Source organism: Myotis daubentonii, chromosome 1 (assembly GCF_963259705.1).
Source record: "Myotis daubentonii chromosome 1, mMyoDau2.1, whole genome shotgun sequence".
Lineage (NCBI taxonomy): Eukaryota > Metazoa > Chordata > Mammalia > Chiroptera > Vespertilionidae > Myotis > Myotis daubentonii.
This window is the reverse complement of record NC_081840.1, coordinates 234,048,479-234,065,578: the sequence shown is the minus strand read 5'-3', so window position 1 is coordinate 234,065,578 and position 17,100 is coordinate 234,048,479. Positions and strand designations below refer to the sequence as shown.

At 49.3% G+C, this 17,100-nt stretch overlaps 2 protein-coding genes across 2 annotated transcripts; both read left to right on the top strand.

Annotated features, from left to right (window-relative positions):
* Positions 1–2,934: 2,934 nt before the first annotated feature.
* LOC132243002 (disintegrin and metalloproteinase domain-containing protein 21-like) lies at positions 2,935–5,187 on the top strand. The gene has a single exon (XM_059712511.1). It carries the CDS (start codon positions 2,935–2,937, stop codon positions 5,185–5,187), a length of 2,253 nt encoding a protein of 750 aa, XP_059568494.1.
* Positions 5,188–14,363: 9,176 nt separating this feature from the next.
* On the top strand, positions 14,364–16,559 carry LOC132227658 (disintegrin and metalloproteinase domain-containing protein 21-like). Its single transcript, XM_059683004.1, has one exon. The coding sequence runs from the start codon at positions 14,364–14,366 to the stop codon at positions 16,557–16,559; it is 2,196 nt and encodes a 731-aa protein (XP_059538987.1).
* Positions 16,560–17,100: the final 541 nt, after the last annotated feature.

Genomic DNA, 17,100 nt, shown 5'->3' with positions numbered 1-17,100 from the left:
TCTCCTGCCAATCTCCGCAGTCAGGTTCAGTCCAGGATCCCCTGCCATGCTCTCCCGCCAGGCTCCGCCTCCAGGCTCCGAGGCCAGTCCCTGTCCAGGATCCTCCGGCATGCTCTCTCCAGCGAAGTTCTTCTGTCTCTAGAGAACGTTCTGTGTAGGTTCTGTGCCTAGGCTCTGTCTCTCTTGGTCTTGTCTTCCAAGCCCTGTGTTCTCAGTTCTGTGTTCTGAGTTCTGTGTCTCTGTCTGGTTCTGTGTTCTGAGTTCTGTGTCTTGCTGTCTTGTTACATCTGTATTTATACCAGTTCATTTTAATCCTGTCAATCTCTATTACAAAGGTTAGGGCGTTTCTTATCTCCATTCCAGGGAGTAAAGATTATGTAGCTTAAGCATGATTGTTCGTAGTTAAAGTGATTAATTACCCGCCTGGCACTTAGTTGAGAGGTTTTATTCCCTCCCTAACTTCAGGGGAAAATCCCTACTTGGGGATTCAACCTTTCTCGGAGAGGTGACCTTGGTTAAAACACAGCGCCAAGAAGGTGAGCAAACATATTAAGAACCGTATGCCATATATGCCAGGTCCCCCGAAACAGCAAGGATGGACCGGCTCCCGGCAATGAAATTCTGGCAAAGGTAATCAGTTACCATTCTTGTTGTGCTTGTGCAAACATCAGGCCAAATTGAATACAATAGATAAATTGGTCTTAATTTGTTTTTGTTTTTTTGTTTTGTTTTGTTTTTTATAAACACAGAGGTAATTTTGAGGAGAAAAACTCTATTTCAATAGAGGTATTTTAACTAAAATGTTTTCTTTCCACCAGGTCACAAGCCCACCTCCTTCTGTGCCCAGGCCTCATTGTCCCTCTGACAGATAGCAAGTATCTCTTGGCTCTGAGAGAAGACTCCGTCCCTCCTCAGCACGAAGCAGTTACAGAAGAAAATTCAATGCCCATTTTCCCTGAAAGAATTCAGATCCAGGATCCGTGAGGTAATATATTAGGCAGTTAGACACACATGAGCAGAGCAAGGACAATGGACCAACTAGTGCTACCAGATGTAACTAAGTATTTCCACCTCTAGGTATGTGAGACAAGGGGCATAGCCAAAGAGGTACTCGCCTAAAGTCTCAGCCCCTAGAAGAGGTTGGTAGACTATTTGTCCAAAAGACTTGACCCCTTTGCATCTGAGTATTTAGGTGACCTACTTGCCTCTGGGTGGCAGCAGCCCACCAGCCGAGTGACGCCCAGCCTCAGTTCAAGTTGACCTCTGACCAGACACACCTGCTGCGGATCATCCTCAAGAAGACAACGGACCTGGCTAACCTGCTCTGATCAAGCAGCAAAGGAAGCCGCCAAAAGACCAGTAGGGCCCCTACAGGTCTTACTGACCCTCCCAGACCACCAGCTGCCTGACACCCCAACCTACACCAAGAAGGAAGAAGAGCAAGCAAAAGGACTAGGGGTCCAGGTGACCAGGGGATGATGGCTGAAACTCCCGGACCATCGTCTGTTCCTCCCAGAAAGCCTGGGCAGAATCATGGTAGAGCAGACCCATAGGGGCACCCATCTCGGAGGCACCAAGCTGGCTGAGCTTCTTCGCAAGGATTACTACGTTCCGGGACTACAGAGGATGGCCAAGGATGTGGCTAGGAGATGCCAGGCGTGTGCCCAAGTGAACCCCAAGCCCCCCTACTATGTAGGGATGGGAGCTTCGGCTCCATTTTGGGCAAGTGCGGCCCACGTCCGCAACGTGTCCACGGATGCAGAAACCCTGGGACTATGTGCATGGGGAAAAGGGAGGAGGGGATTAACTTTAGGAGATATTACTGGAGCTGGGCTGTGTGTCACATCTGCCAATTACTGCCTCCCCTATTCCCCCATGCAGAAAATTGTAACCAGACACTCTGACTTCTGGAAAGACCAGGGTCCGGGAACCCCTGTTACCTGGTGGCCCCAAATGGTACCTGGTGGGCATGCACCACCGGACTCACCCCATGCATACTCTCCCTAAACCTCCAGACTGAGTCTGAGCCAGGGCTCTGCGTCCTACCTCATGGTCCTGCACACCCAGTACTCTCAGCTAGTGGATACTAGCGACGAATCTAGGGTCTGAATTCGTCTCTTAAGACCAGTAGGGAGTGTGATGAATTGAATGTCAGTAAAAAATTTTAACAAGGATGGGGTCAAGGATAGGTAACCAGGCATAACTCCAAGCCTCGCACTCCCAGACATCTGTATCAAGGTCCTGATTAGACCCTTGTAACTGCAAATCAAGGACGTTTGTGTTATCTGGGGATAAAAGCTCGCTGAGCACAAAGCTCGGGGCTGTTACAGAGGAGCCTGTGGCAGACGCTGGCCAGCTCAATAAATCCTCGCTTGCTGTTTAAGACCTGATTGGAGTTGGTGGTCTTATTCTCGCAAATGTTGGTCCACAACACAATGAGTGAGAAACATCGATCAGCTGCCTCCTGCACACCTCCTACTGGAGATGTGCCCACAACCAAGGTACATGCCCTTGGCCAGAATTGAACCTGGGATCCTTCAGTCCGCAGGCCGATGCTCTATCGACTGGGCCAAACCGGTTCGGGCAACAGTAGGGCATTTAACTTTGCTGAAATTACATAACCTGTGTGCAAGTAGCTAGAGGGAAGCCTGACATGTATGCAATGGAGACATGGGTCTACTTCCTTGTCTCTTATTTCCACCTCAGCATTCACAGACAGGGTTCCCACCTCCCCCACCTCCACCCCAGCTGAATGCCTGTCCAGCCCCACCCACTGCCACACCCTGTCATTGTTGCCTCAGCTGACCCAGCCAGGGTAGGTTTTCTGTCATTATGCCCTTGGCAGGAAGTGGCCACAGCAGATGGTGGGGACCAGGCTTCACTGAGGACCCTCCCTCTCTCCGTTCCCATCCACGGTTCTCCCCCACCAAGGGCATGAGGCTGGCAGGGGGCCCCGTCACCCTGAGGACGCCCCTCTGGCTGCTTGGGCTCTGGGTGGTGATGGCTCCCGCCCAGTGTTCTCAAGGTCGCCCCTCCTGGCGCTACATCTCCTCCGAGGTGGTGATTCCCAGGAAGGAGCTGCACCACAGCAAAGCCGTGCGGGCAGCAGGCTGGCTCTCCTACAGCCTGAGGTTTGGGGGCCAGAGACACGTCCTCCACATGCGGCGCAAGAGACTCTTTTGGCCTGGACAGGTGGTGGTGATGACTCAGGATGACCAGGGAGCCTTGCAGGTGGACTACCCCTTTTTCCCTCTCGACTGTTACTACCTGGGCTACCTGGAGGACGTCCCTCTCTCCATGGTCACCGTGGACACGTGCTATGGGGGCCTGGAAGGCATCATGAAGGTGGACGACCTTGCCTATGAAATCAAACCCCTCAAGGATTCCCAGAGGTTTGAGCACATCATTTCTCAGATCGTAGCCGACACTCACGCCATAGGACCCATGTCCAGTCTGGGACACAAGGCTGAGAGGTACCCGCTGTTCTCTGACCCGAAACCCAGTGCAGCCTCCAGGGTCAGCAGTAAGATCTATTCATCCCACAGTGGAGCTATGAAAGGCTGTCTTATGAGTGCCCATTCCATTTATACTCTGTACAACAATGTGTCACTGTGTGCCCAATACCTGGTACAAATAGGTAGTATAATAGACGCCATGTTCAGAGGTCTTGATATGAGGTACTACATCAGCCTCATGGTCATTTACAATCAGGGAGAGCCAGCCGATATGAACAACTATGCTGTGCCACAAGGTCCATTTGCTAAGAATTATGCTAAGAAAATTTATAGGCATTATGACACATATCCAGCCTTAATTGTGAAAAGAGATGGACCCCATGAAGTTGATTTTAAACCAGTTTTATACTCGCTGTGTGGACCTAAAAATCTGATCTTTCTGGGTCAACTATCCAGACATTATTTACTGTTATCAATTATAGCCTCCCACCATATAGGGACCTCTTTTGGTCTGTGGTTAGATTTTAAACTCTGTGTTTGCCAGAGAAGGACCACCTGCATCATGCACAGATACCCTGTATTGACAGATTCATTCAGTAACTGCTCCTTTACACACACACAACACATACTTAATAATAATTTACAACGCTGCCTCTTCAAAGAAAGAAGGAAGCAGTTGTATTCAAACAGTAGCCTGACATCCATTCGATGTGGAAACTCTGTGGTGGAAAACAAAGAGCAGTGTGACTGTGGGACCTTCAAGCAGTGTTACAGCAACAAATGCTGCGAAAGTGACTGCCGCTTCACACCTGGGAGCATCTGTAACGGAGAAACGTGCTGTGCAAACTGCACCCACTCGCCTGCAGGGACACTCTGCAGACCGATCCAGAACATCTGTGACCTTCCGGAGTACTGCATGGGGAAGGACACGAGGTGCCCCAGTGACTTTTATCTGCAAGATGGAACCCCGTGCACTGAGGACGGCTACTGCTATCATGGCAATTGTACTGACCGCAGTATGCACTGCAAGGAGATCTTTGGGGAGGGGGCGCTGAGCGCACCAGACATCTGCTACAGCATAAATAAAAAGGGCCACCGATTTGGACACTGTAAAGTTACTGATGAATTCCAGCCAAAACGTTGTGCGGACGCTGACGTTATGTGTGGACGCCTACAGTGTGTCAACATCACTCATCTGCCTCGGTTGCAGGAACATGTGGGCTTCCATCACTCAATCATAGGGGGGTCCTTGTGTTTTGGCGTGGGTGCACACCGTGCGACAGAAACAACTGATGTTGGTGCTGTGAGACCTGGTACTCCCTGCGGTGGTGGAAAGTTTTGTCTTCAGGGCTTCTGCAATGCTACTCTGGCGGCCATCGACTACAACTGTCCCCCTTCGAAATGCAACTACAGGGGCGTGTGCAACAATAAGAGGAACTGCCATTGCCATGTAGGCTGGGACCCTCCCCTGTGCATTAACAATGGTGCGGGAGGGAGTGTGGACAGCGGACCCCCTCCAAGAAGAAGGCGGTCAGTGAGGGCAGGTGGTATGTCACTGGTGTATTTGAGAGTCGTTTTTGGTCGCTTGCTTGCCGTCATAGCTGCACTCCTCTTCGGCGTAGCCACGAATGTGAGAACTATCCAGACCACTACAGTCACTGAAGTGAAAGTTCGTAGAAAGTCAACAGTAAGTCAGCCTCTTGACACCTGGACATCTCAGGCAACATCTTGAAGAAACACCTGAGAAAATTCACCATAACCAGCTGGCAGAGCTCAAGGCCACACTTCTTAGAAGCTGCAGGAGTCCTGCCCCACATCCAGCGTGAGCGCAGTGTGGGCATTTTGATACCACTCTCTCTGACACCTCGCTGGCCAGCGTCTGCAATAAAGCCTGAGCACTGCATGTTGGTGTCCTGTGCAGTTCTTGTAGGTCTGTAAGAGCCCTGAGTGAGCCTGAGACTCGCCTGGAGAGGAGACCTGGTCAGCAGCTGGCCTCGCGCTGTGGACGCCTGTCCCAGGATTAGTGACCGTGGCCACAGGTTCCTTTAGGACCAATTCCTGTCAATTCCCCACAATCGTGCCCTTCAGCACCAAGTGTCCCCTAGTCCCTAGATCAGGTCTCCTTCTCTGGAACAGGTTGGGCTCAGGGCAATGGGAGTGCTCCTGGCCCCCAACCCTGCCTGTTTCACACAGGGTGGCTGCAGGCGTGGGCTGCGAGTGAGGGTTCCTTGTCTGCTAGTGACACCTTAGCCCCCTGGAGAGCACCCTTTCCTGTGTGGAGGCAGATCAGTCAGTGGCACTCAGTCAGAAGGAGGGAGAAGTGGCCCTCCTGACTGGCCCCAGAGTGAGAAGTCAAGCCGAGAACAGATAACCCTCCCCTTACTTATTCCTCCAGAGCCATCCTCTTGGTTCCTGTAATCTCACTTGCTTCTCACATCGGCCAACCACCCAGGCTGCCACATGTGTGGAAAGACCCCTGAATACCGGAAGCTTATCATGTATAAAAAACGGTCAGAACCCAGACGCAGGACTCAGCCTCTGGAGAGAACTCCGCTGAGCCCACAGCGGTGCAAATAAAAGTCTTTTTCTGAACCTCTGAGTACATTTGGATTGTCGCTTCTGCCCAGCCTGATTTCTGCCATAACATTTGTTTTCCCGACCGAGAAGCCAAGAGCCACTCTGGCCCTTTCAGCCACCATTGTTGGAAGCCAGCAGAGGAGGCTGCTAATTTGGGGTCCCTGGAATGGATAGGAAGGCACACTGCCGGTGATTTCACTGGACCCTGACCGTCACCAGGCCAGCAGTATTCGGCCACTGCTGTGCTGAACGGACTCCAGGGAAGACAATAAAGTCTGCCAGGACCAGGACATCAGACCAGTAAGTGTCCCCGGGGACCCTGGACCGAGTTCAGGTCCACCTCTAAGGCAGAAGGTGAGCTTGATCACCTCCTGAGTGGCGTGGTCACCGCATAGGATAGGAGACTCCTGGGGTGGGAGTCTTGAACTCTGTGTGAATCTGTGTGCATGTGTGTGTGAGTGACTGTGCCCCACGGTGTCAGCTACGGAGCCGGAGTGAGTCCCAAATTGTGGTTCTGTGGTGACCTCATACGGCTTCGGGTGGTGTCAGGTTCTGTGGGACACTGTCCCTCCCGGTGGACCTGATCCGGGTCAGGGGCTTATACTGACCTACCAGTGCTAAGAGGCACCTAATTCCCCACAAGGGAAGTGGCCAGGTGGTGAAAGGACAGAACAGCACTGATAGCTGTGTCTTTAACCCCTCTTCCAAGAAAAAGCCGCAGAATGTATCAGTTACTCAGCCTGCCCTTATCTCGGCCAATGGGAAAGCGGGGGAAACTAGCCCAAGGCCAAAAGTATGCTAGCCACCCCCGCCCCCCGTCTTTGTGTAACCAGACCCTAGCTCCACCCTGCCCTTGCATCACTAGCCCCTGGCCCTCACTCAACCAACCGGAATCGGCCAAATCAGTAGTCAGTGTGTGCCCCGACCCCTGACCGCAAGCCCTATAAATTCTTTGTTCTCTTGGGACTCGGGGCTCTCTCTTGCATCCAGTAATGGAAGGGGGTGGGGACCAAGCGAGCTTGAATAAAAGACTCTCTGCTTTTGCATCGGATTTGGTGCTCCCTGGTGGATCTTTGGGGGGTCTTGAAATCTGGGCATAACAGTGGGCGACAGGAAGAACTCTCCTTTGTTTGTCTCATGACACTGTTCACTGGGAGGGTTTTAGTTCATCATTTTGGACACCATCATGGGGGGAGCTCCTCAAAACATACCGTTCTGGAATGTATGATTAAAAAGTTTAAGAAAGGGTTCTCTGCTGGAAACCAAGATCAACCGTAATTAATATAAATGTGAGGAGTCTGGCAGAAGGCTGGCCGGGACTCCTTCTGATATTCACAGGGTGAATATTTACATTTTATCACCTGCTGCTGACTCAATGGCCTAAAGCACACTCCCCCAAAACCTGACAATCTTACTGTTTACTAAACATTACCATTGATATGTCTGTCTGCATTCCTAAAGGTAATTGTGTATCCTAGTTAATAAAAGCAGGTGGGAACGGAGACTCAGCGGGAACTTGACTTCTCTAGTTGAGTTTTCCTCTGGTTTCCCCCAGTAATTCTAAAAATTAATATTCCTGTGTCTTGCTTGCCAATTTGTGCCTCAGCTCTTTCTCCAATCCTTTGAACCTGAAAGCCACGCTGGCCATGGCCTTTCACAATTGGTGCTCTGAACAGGATCTTGGGGGAAAAGGATTCGCCAGAGCAGAAAATATCACCTTACCTGGTGGTGGAAGTTTAACTGCATGCAAAACTCATGTCAGCTGCAGAAGCCCGCGGATCCTTAAGTGCTTGAGTGATTTCTTTTGTTTCAACCAGATCAAAACGGGGCAGAATTTGTCGAGAGAGGAGAGACTTTCCTATAGACTTCTAACTTGCCTATTAAAGGATAAGGAAGTTGCAGTTTCAGAAGATCTTCTTTTACAGTTTCTACAGATTATTAGCTACACTAATAAAAGACAAACATGCAAATTGACCATACCTTCACTATGCCTTAAGCCACACCCACCAGCCAATCAGAGTGACTATATGCAAATTAACCCAACCAAGATGGCAGCCGGCAGCCATGGAGCTGGAGCAAGCAGGAGGCTTGGTTGCCCCAATGATGGAGGATGCCAAGCTTCCCTGCCTGCCGCGGCTGGCTCTGAGCTCCACTCAAAGCAACAACGTTTCAATTATAGAAGGTAAATAAACCCCAGATACCTGCTTTCAGCCGGCCATGGCCACGGAGCTGGAGCGAGCAGGAGGCTTCCTTCCCGCCCACCCTGGTTGGCTCTAAGCTCCTCTCAAGGCTACAAAGTTTCAATTTTAGAAGGTAAATAAACCCTAGAATAAAAGAAAAAAAGGAGAGGCTGCGAGCTTCTGTCACCGGGGGGCTTGGCCAGCCTGAAAACGGCCCTCAGCCCCTCACCCAGACTGGCCAGGCACCCCAGTGGACCCTCCACCCTAAAGGGGGTGTGGCCAGCCTGCAAACAGCCATCAGCCCCTCACCCAGGCTGGCCAGGCACCCCAGTGGGGACCCCCACCCTGAAGGGGGTGTGACCAGCCTGCAAACCACCCATCAGCCCCTCACCCAGGCTGGCCTGGCACCCCAGTGGGACCCCCACCCTGATCCGGGACACCCTTCAGGGCAAACCAGCCGGCCCCCACCCATGCACCAGGCCTCTATCCTATATAATAAAAGGGTAATATGCAAACTGACCCTAACAGCACAATGACTGGGAATGACTGGTCACTGTGACACACACTGACCACCAGGGGGCAGACAATCAATGCAGGAGCTGCCCCCTGGTGGTCAGTGCGCTCCTACAGGGGGAGCTCTGCTCAGCCACAAGCCAGGCTGACGGCTGCCGGTACAGCAGTGGTGGTGGGAGCCTCTCCCGCCTCCTCAGCAACGCTAAGGATGTCCGACTGCAGCTTAGGCCTGCTCCCCGCTGGCAAGTGGACATCCCCTGAGGGCTACTGGGCTTCCAGAGGGACGTCTGACTGCCAGCTTGGGCCCGATCCCCCAGGGAGTGGGCCTAAGCCAGTAGGTGGACATCCTCTGAGGGGTCCCAGACTGCAAGAGGGCATAGGCCGGGCCGAGGGACTCCCCCGAGTGCACAAATTTTTGTGCACCAGGCCTCTAGTAGAATATAATCCATGGTTTTCTTATGAGGGTACATTAGATATTGAATGTTGGGAGTGGATAGGTCAGAACTTGAAGGTAGCTCAGCAGCAGGGGAAAAATTTTCCTCCAAATTGTTTCTCTTTGTGGGAAACGGTAATGCATTCGTTAGAGCTTTTCAAAGAAGAAAGACCTCCTCCCCTTGTACCCTCTGCTTCTAAAGAGAAGCAGAAAGATAAATTGAAAGAGTGGCCTTCATGTCCTGATTCTGAAACATTTAATCGCCACTAATAGAATCACCTATGCAAAAAGCCATCAGAAATGGATTAAAGGACATGACAGTAGAAGATAGACTTGCTTTTTCTATTATACAGGTAGCTAATCCACAATTCCCAAATCAAATAATAAGATAGCATGAAAGATTTGACTTTAAAATGATAAAGGCCTTGAGTGTTAGTGTAATACAGAATGGTGCAAATGCTCCATTTACTGGAGAAATTATAACTAACATTTCTGAAGCATTCCTAGCTCCTTATGACTGGTATTTCCTAGCCCGTGCTAGTCTGGATGGAGGAGATTATTTTCTCTGGAAAGGAGAATTTTTAGAGAAATGTCAAGAGCAAGCTTCTTCAAATCTCAGGCAGAATGTTCCCATAACTTTTGAGATGCTTGCAGGACAGAGACAATTTAGTGACGTCCAGCAGGCATATGAGCAAATTAGACTTTGTGGACGAAAAGCCTGGTGGACTTTACCAGCAAAAGGGGAACCTGGAGGAGCCTTTAGTAAGTGCACGCAGGGGCCCACCGAGTCATTCTCTGATTGTGTAGCTCGCGGCACTTGAGCAGTGAGAAGGCAGATTCAACATGAGACAGCAGGAGATATTTTGACTCAGCAATTAGTTTATGAAAATGCCAATGCTGATTGTAAGAAATGTCTAATGCCTCTAAGAAAAAATAGTACCATTACGGAAATGATTAGAGCATGTCAGAATGTGGGGTCAGGCATTTTTTCAGGCAAGCTTACTAGCTGCTGCAATTACAACAAGAAACAAATTATGTTTCAATTGTGGACAACAAGGACATTTTAAAAAGGAATGTAAGCAACCAAAAGGTGACGCTCAGGGAGAAGGCGTAATCATTCCACCTCCCAACTCAGGTAATGCAGGTCTATGTCCCAGATGTAAGAAGGGGAGTCATTGGGCCAATCAATGTAGATCTAAATTTCATAGAAATGGCCAGCCATTCAATCAAGACATAAGAAATGGCCAGCCGCAGGGAAACAGCCGGAGGGGCTCCCCCAGACCCATTATAAAAAAAAGGGGAAGTTCCACCCTGCCAGGACCACAGTAGATTCCCTCCTTCAAGTCACTCCAGAAAGAAATGCTGGCTTTGATTTTTTTTTAAAGGCTTTTTAAAATATATATATACTGATTGATTTTTTACAGAGAGGAAGGGAGAGGGATAGAGAGTTAGAAACATCAATGAGAGAGAAACATTGATCAGCTGCCTCCTGCACACCTCCTACTGGGGATGTGCCCGCAACCAAGGTACATGCCCTTGACCGGAATCGAACCTGGGACCTTTCAGTCCACAGGCTGAAGCTCTATCCACTGAGCCAAACCTGTTAGGGCTGGCTTTGATCTTAATAGCACAATAACCATCACTCTGATCCCTGATATGGCTAGATAACTTGTTCCTACAGGAATTTGGGGACTTGTGCCACCAGGAATGTCAGGTTTAGTCCTAAGAAAGAGTGAAAATACGCTAAAAGGACTGTTTTTCCTGGAGTCATAGATTCAGAATATAAGGGAGAAATCAAAGTAATTTTAGAATGTAAACATATTATGCAAATTATTCCAGGACAAAGAATTGCTCAGTTCCTGATTTTGCCTTCTATTCAGCAAGGTGAAGTTATAAATAGGAAGAGAGGGACACAAAGATTTGGAAGCTCAGATACATATTGGATACAGGAAAGTAGCAAGACCCTATAATTAATCTAAGAATAATGTTGAAAGGTCTAGTAGACACTGGAGCAGATATTAGTGTCATCAGCCAAGAATTCTGGCCTCCGAGTTGGTCCACGGTAGAAGCTATGGGCTCTGTCATGGGTGTTGGAATTCCTGATAACACGCAACGCAGCGCTGCAGTGTTACAAAGTGGAAAGATGAGGAAGGACAAACAAGATGGTTTCAGCCATATATTGTCTCTGGACTTGCAGTCAACTTATGGGGACAAGACATCTTAGAAGGTTTACAAGCTTGTATTAATACCGTCAAAAGACAACAGTTAATAACCCAGATAGGATATTAAGCTAGTCAAGGTTTAGGACAGGGGTGGGCAACCCCTGGCACGCGTGCCAAACATGGCACGCCAGTAACTTTTGCTGGCACACGAAATCCTCTCTTAAAATCTTCCATTGACAATTTTTGTGAACATTTGAATTACTTAAATGTTAAATTACAAGGAACTGGCAAGACACTTGATGTTATGTGCCGGGGTCCAGCCCCAGCAGGTCCAGGGGTTCCCAAAGGTGTGGACGGAGTCGGCGAAGAAGGAATGACACGGAGACAGCGTTCAGTTGATCAGCAACCTAGCCAGGATCTCTAGCCCGGATCTCCAGAGAGGTTCTGCTCAGGTTCTCCAGTCAGGTTCAGTCCAGGTACTCCAGTCAGGTTCAGTCACCAGGTCCCAGTCAGGCTCTCCTGCCAATCTCCGCAGTCAGGTTCAGTCCAGGATCTTTTGCCATGCTCTCTCGCCAGGCTCCGCCTCCAGGCTCTGAGGCCAGTCCCAGTCCAGGATCCTCTGGCATGCTCTCGCCAGCGAAGTTCTTCTGTCTCTAGGCTCCGTGTAGGTTCTGTCTTCTGAATTCTGTCTCCTGAGTTCTGAGTGTTTCTGTCTTGTTACAACTGTATTTATACCAGTTGATTCAATCCTATCAATCTCTATTACAAAGGTTAGGGCATTTCTTATCTCCATTCCAGGGAGAAAAGATTATGTAGTTTAAGCATGATTGTTCGTAGTTAAAGGGATTAATTACCCGCCTGGCACTTAGTTAAGAGGTTTTATTCCCTCCCTAACTTCAGGGGAAAATCCCTACCTGGGGAAACCACCTTTCTCAGAGACCTTGGTTAAAACACATAGTGCCAAGAACAGTATGCCATGTATGCCAGGTCCCTTGAAACAGCAAGCATGGACCGGCTCCCGGCAGTTATGTTTGGTTACATAAAGGCTGTTGAAAAGAAACTGGAAGTCTTTAAGAGGGATGTGGATGGTGAGAGATTTAGATAGTTCCCAAACCTCAAGAGGCACATCAAAGACCTCCCAAAAGATGACAGAACAGACTGTCAAAGCCTTCAAAAGCTGCTTGTAAATATCATCGAGTCAACTATTGAGCAGTTCTTCTCAAGATTTGCAAAATTCAGAGAACTGGAAGAGAGCAAAATTCATGAGGTTTCCAGTCAGCATGAAACTAGAGGAACTAAACTTACAACTGTTTTCATGGATAGACATGGCTGACTTTGAAATGCAGTTGACTGAATTTCAGGAGTAGCTCAATTTGGAAGCAGAAATTTATTGACCTTAGAGTTGACTTGGAAAACATTGAAAAAAAGCGATTAGAGACTGGAGTACCAGAGAGAAGTGTCGAAAATGAACTATTGAGGACTTGGAATGCCATTCCAGAAAATTTTTTCTGTTTAAAAAACTTTGCAACAGCGTTACTCTCCATGTTTTCATCCACATACGCTTGTGAATCTTTGTTCTCAGTGATGAAGTTTTTCTTTATTATTTTATTGATTTTTTACAGAGAGGAAGGGAGAGAGAGAGTTAGAAACATCGATGAGAGAGAAACACCGATCAGCTGCCTCCTGCACACTCCCTACTGGGTATGTGCCCGCAACCAAGGTACATGCCCTTGACAGGAATCGAACCTGGGACCCTTGAGTCTGCAGGCCGACACTCTATCCACTGAGCAAAACCAGTTAGGGCTCAGTGATGAATTTTGTTAAGTCTCATAACAGGAGTAGCCTGACGGATGAAAGTTAGTAGCTCATGCATATCTCTGAAGCTCACAAAATATAAACCTGATATGAAATCTCTGTCATCAGTGATGCAGCAGCAAAAGTCCCACTGATAATATCAAGTGGAGTCATAAAGTTTTTTGTCGGACTATCAGTGTATATGTATACATTAAAAAATAAATGTAGCCAGAACCGGTTTGGCTCAGTGGATAGAGCGTCGGCCTGTGGACTGAAAGGTCCCAGGTTCGATTCCGGTCAAGGGCATGTACCTGGGTTGCGGGCACATCCCCAGTAGGAGATGTGCAGGAGGCGGCTGATTGGTGTTTCTCTCTCATCGATGTTTCTAACTCTCTATCTCTCTCCCTTCCTCTCTGTAAAAAATCAATAAAATATATTTTTAAAAAAATAAATGTATTTTTCATCATCATATACTGTGTTTTTCGCTCGAATGAATTTTATTATTTCTTCAAGGTTCTTCACATACGTACACCTTAAGAGAGATCAAGTAGGCATACGCTGTCTTACACAAACTAGAAGGATATAAAAAGGAAATACTCCCTCTTGTGTTTGTTCAGAATTTGACAGAGGCAATCTGCTCTGAACTTCTGCACAATAAAGATGACTCCCTTTGCCGAAACCGGTTTGGCTCAGTGGATAGAGCGTCGGCCTGCGGACTGAAGGGTCCCAGGTTCGATTCCAGTCAAGGGCATGTACCTGGGTTGCGGGCATATCCCCAGTGGGAGATGTGCAGGAGGCGGCTGGTCGATGTTTCTCTCTCATCGATGTTTCTGGCTCTCTATCTCTCTCCCTTCCTCTCTGTAAAAAATCAATAAAATATTTAAAAAAAAAAAAAAAAGATGACTCCCAACTAATTGGCTCATTAGGCATCTTGTCCAGTTTACTGATTTGCGAAACAACAGCCTGACTTGTATGCAATGGAGACATGGGTCTACTTCCTTGTCTCTTATTTCCACCTCAGCATTCACAGACAGGGTTCCCACCTCCCCCACCTCCACCCCAGCTGAGTGCCTGTCCAGCCCCACCCACTGCCACACCCTGTCATTGTTGCCTCAGCTGACCCAGCCAGGGTAGGTTTTCTGTCATTATGCCCTTGGCAGGAAGTGGCCACAGCAGATGGTGGGGACCAGGCTTCACTGATGACCCTCCCTCTCTCCGTTCCCATCCACGGTTCTCCCCCACCAAGGGCATGAGGCTGGCAGGGGGCCCCGTCACCCTGAGGACACTCCTCTGGCTGCTTGGGCTCTGGGTGGTGATGGCTCCCGCCCAGTGTTCTCAAGGTCGCCCCTCCTGGCGCTACATCTCCTCCGAGGTGGTGATTCCCAGGAAGGAGCTGCACCACAGCAAAGCCGTGCGGGCAGCAGGCTGGCTCTCCTACAGCCTGAGGTTTGGGGGCCAGAGACACGTCCTCCACATGCGGCGCAAGAGACTCTTTTGGCCTGGACAGGTGGTGATGATGACTCAGGATGACCAGGGGGCCTTGCAGGTGGACTACCCCTTTTTCCCTCTCGACTGTTACTACCTGGGCTACCTGGAGGACATCCCTCTCTCCATGGTCACCGTGGACACGTGCTATGGGGGCCTGGAAGGCATCATGAAGGTGGATGACCTTGCCTATGAAATCAAACCCCTCAAGGATTCCCAGAGGTTTGAGCACATCATTTCTCAGATCGTAGCCGACACTCACGCCATAGGACCCATGTCCAGTCTGGGACACAAGGCTGAGAGGTACCCGCTGTTCTCTGACCCGAAACCCAGTGCAGCCTCCAGGATCAGCAGTAAGAACTATGCATCCCACAGTGGAGCTATGAAAGGCTGTCTTATGAGTGCCCATTCCATTTATACTCTGTACAACAATGTGTCACTGTGTGCCCAATACCTGGTACAAATAGGTAGTATAATAGACGCCATGTACAGAGGTCTTAATATGAGGTACTACATCGGCCTCATGGTCATTTACAATCAGGGAGAGCCAGCCAATATGAACAACTATGCTGTGCCACAAGGTCCATTTGCTAAGAATTATGCTGACAAAATTTATAGGTATTATGACACATATCCAGCCTTAATTGTGAAAAGAGATGGACCCCATGAAGTTGATTTTAAACCAGGTATATACTCGCTGTGTGGACGTGCAAATCTGATCTTTCTGGGTCAACTATCCAGACATTATTTACTGTTATCAATTATAGCCTCCCACCATATAGGGACCTCTTTTGGTCTGTGGTTAGATACGAAGGAATGTGTTTGCCAGAGAAGGACCACCTGCATCATGCACAGATACCCTGTGTTGACAGATTCATTCAGTAACTGCTCCTTTTTACACACAGAACACATATTGTTTAATGCAGCAAATTGCCTGTTTAGAACTGAAATGGTGTATTCAAACAAAAGTCTGACATCCATTCGATGTGGAAACTCTGTGGTGGAAAACAAAGAGCAGTGTGACTGTGGGACCTTCAAGCAGTGTTACAGCAACAAATGCTGCGAAAGTGACTGCCGCTTCACACCTGGGAGCATCTGTAACGGAGAAACGTGCTGTGCAAACTGCACCCACTCGCCTGCAGGGACACTCTGCAGACCGATCCAGAACATCTGTGACCTTCCGGAGTACTGCATGGGGAAGAACACGAGGTGCCCCAGTGACTTTTATCTGCAAGATGGAACCCCGTGCACTGAGGACGGCTACTGCTATCATGGCAATTGTACCGACCGCAGTATGCACTGCAAGGAGATCTTTGGGGAGGGGGCGCTGAGCGCGCCAGACGTCTGCTACAGCATAAATAAAAAGGGCCACCGATTTGGACACTGTAAAGTTACAGTTGGATATCGCCCAAAGCCTTGTGCGGACGCTGACGTTATGTGTGGACGCCTACAGTGTGTCAACGTCACTCATCTGCCTCGGTTGCAGGAACATGTGGGCTTCCATCACTCAATCATAGGGGGGTCCTTGTGTTTTGGCGTGGGTGCACACCGTGCGACAGAAACAACTGATGTTGGTGCTGTGAGACCTGGTACTCCCTGCGGCGGTGGAAAGTTTTGTCTTGAGAGCTTCTGCAATGCTACTCTGGCGGCCATCAACTACAACTGTCCCCCTTCGAAATGCAACTACAGGGGCGTGTGCAACAATAAGAGGAACTGCCATTGCCATGTAGGCTGGGACCCTCCCCTGTGCATTAACAATGGTGCGGGAGGGAGTGTGGACAGCGGACCCCCTCCAAGAAGAAGGCGGTCAGTGAGGGCAGGTGGTATGTCACTGGTGTATTTGAGAGTCGTTTTTGGTCGCTTGCTTGCCATCATAGCTGCACTCCTCTTCGGCGTAGCCACGAATGTGAGAACTATCCAGACCACTACAGTCACTGAAGTGAAAGTTCGTAGAAAGTAAACAGCAAGTCAGCCTTCTGACCCCTGGACAACTCAGGCAACATGAAGAAACACCTGAAAAAATTCACCATAACCAGCTGGCAGAGCTCAAGGCCACACTTCTTAGAAGCTGCAGGAGTCCTGCCCCACATCCAGCATGAGCGCAGTGTGGGCATTTTCACACCACTCTCTCTGACACCTCGCTGGCCAGCGTCTGCAATAAAGCTTGAGCACCACATGTTGGCATCCTGTTCAGCTCTTGTAGGTCTGTAAGAGCCCTGAGTGAACCCCAGGATCGGGCCTGGAGAGGAGACCTGGTCAGCAGCTGGTCTTGTGCTGTGGACGCCTGTCCCAGGATTAGTGACAGTAGCCACAGGTTCCTTTAGGACCAATACCTGTCAATTCCCCACAATCTGCCCTTGAGCACCAAGTTACTCTCAGTCCCTAGGTCAGGTCTTTTCTAAACAGGTTGGGTTCAGGGCAATGGTGTAGGGCGTAGCTATAGGGTTAAGCCTGGGACTGACCTGTTTGCAAAGCCACAGACAAGTCCCAGCTTAGAGGGC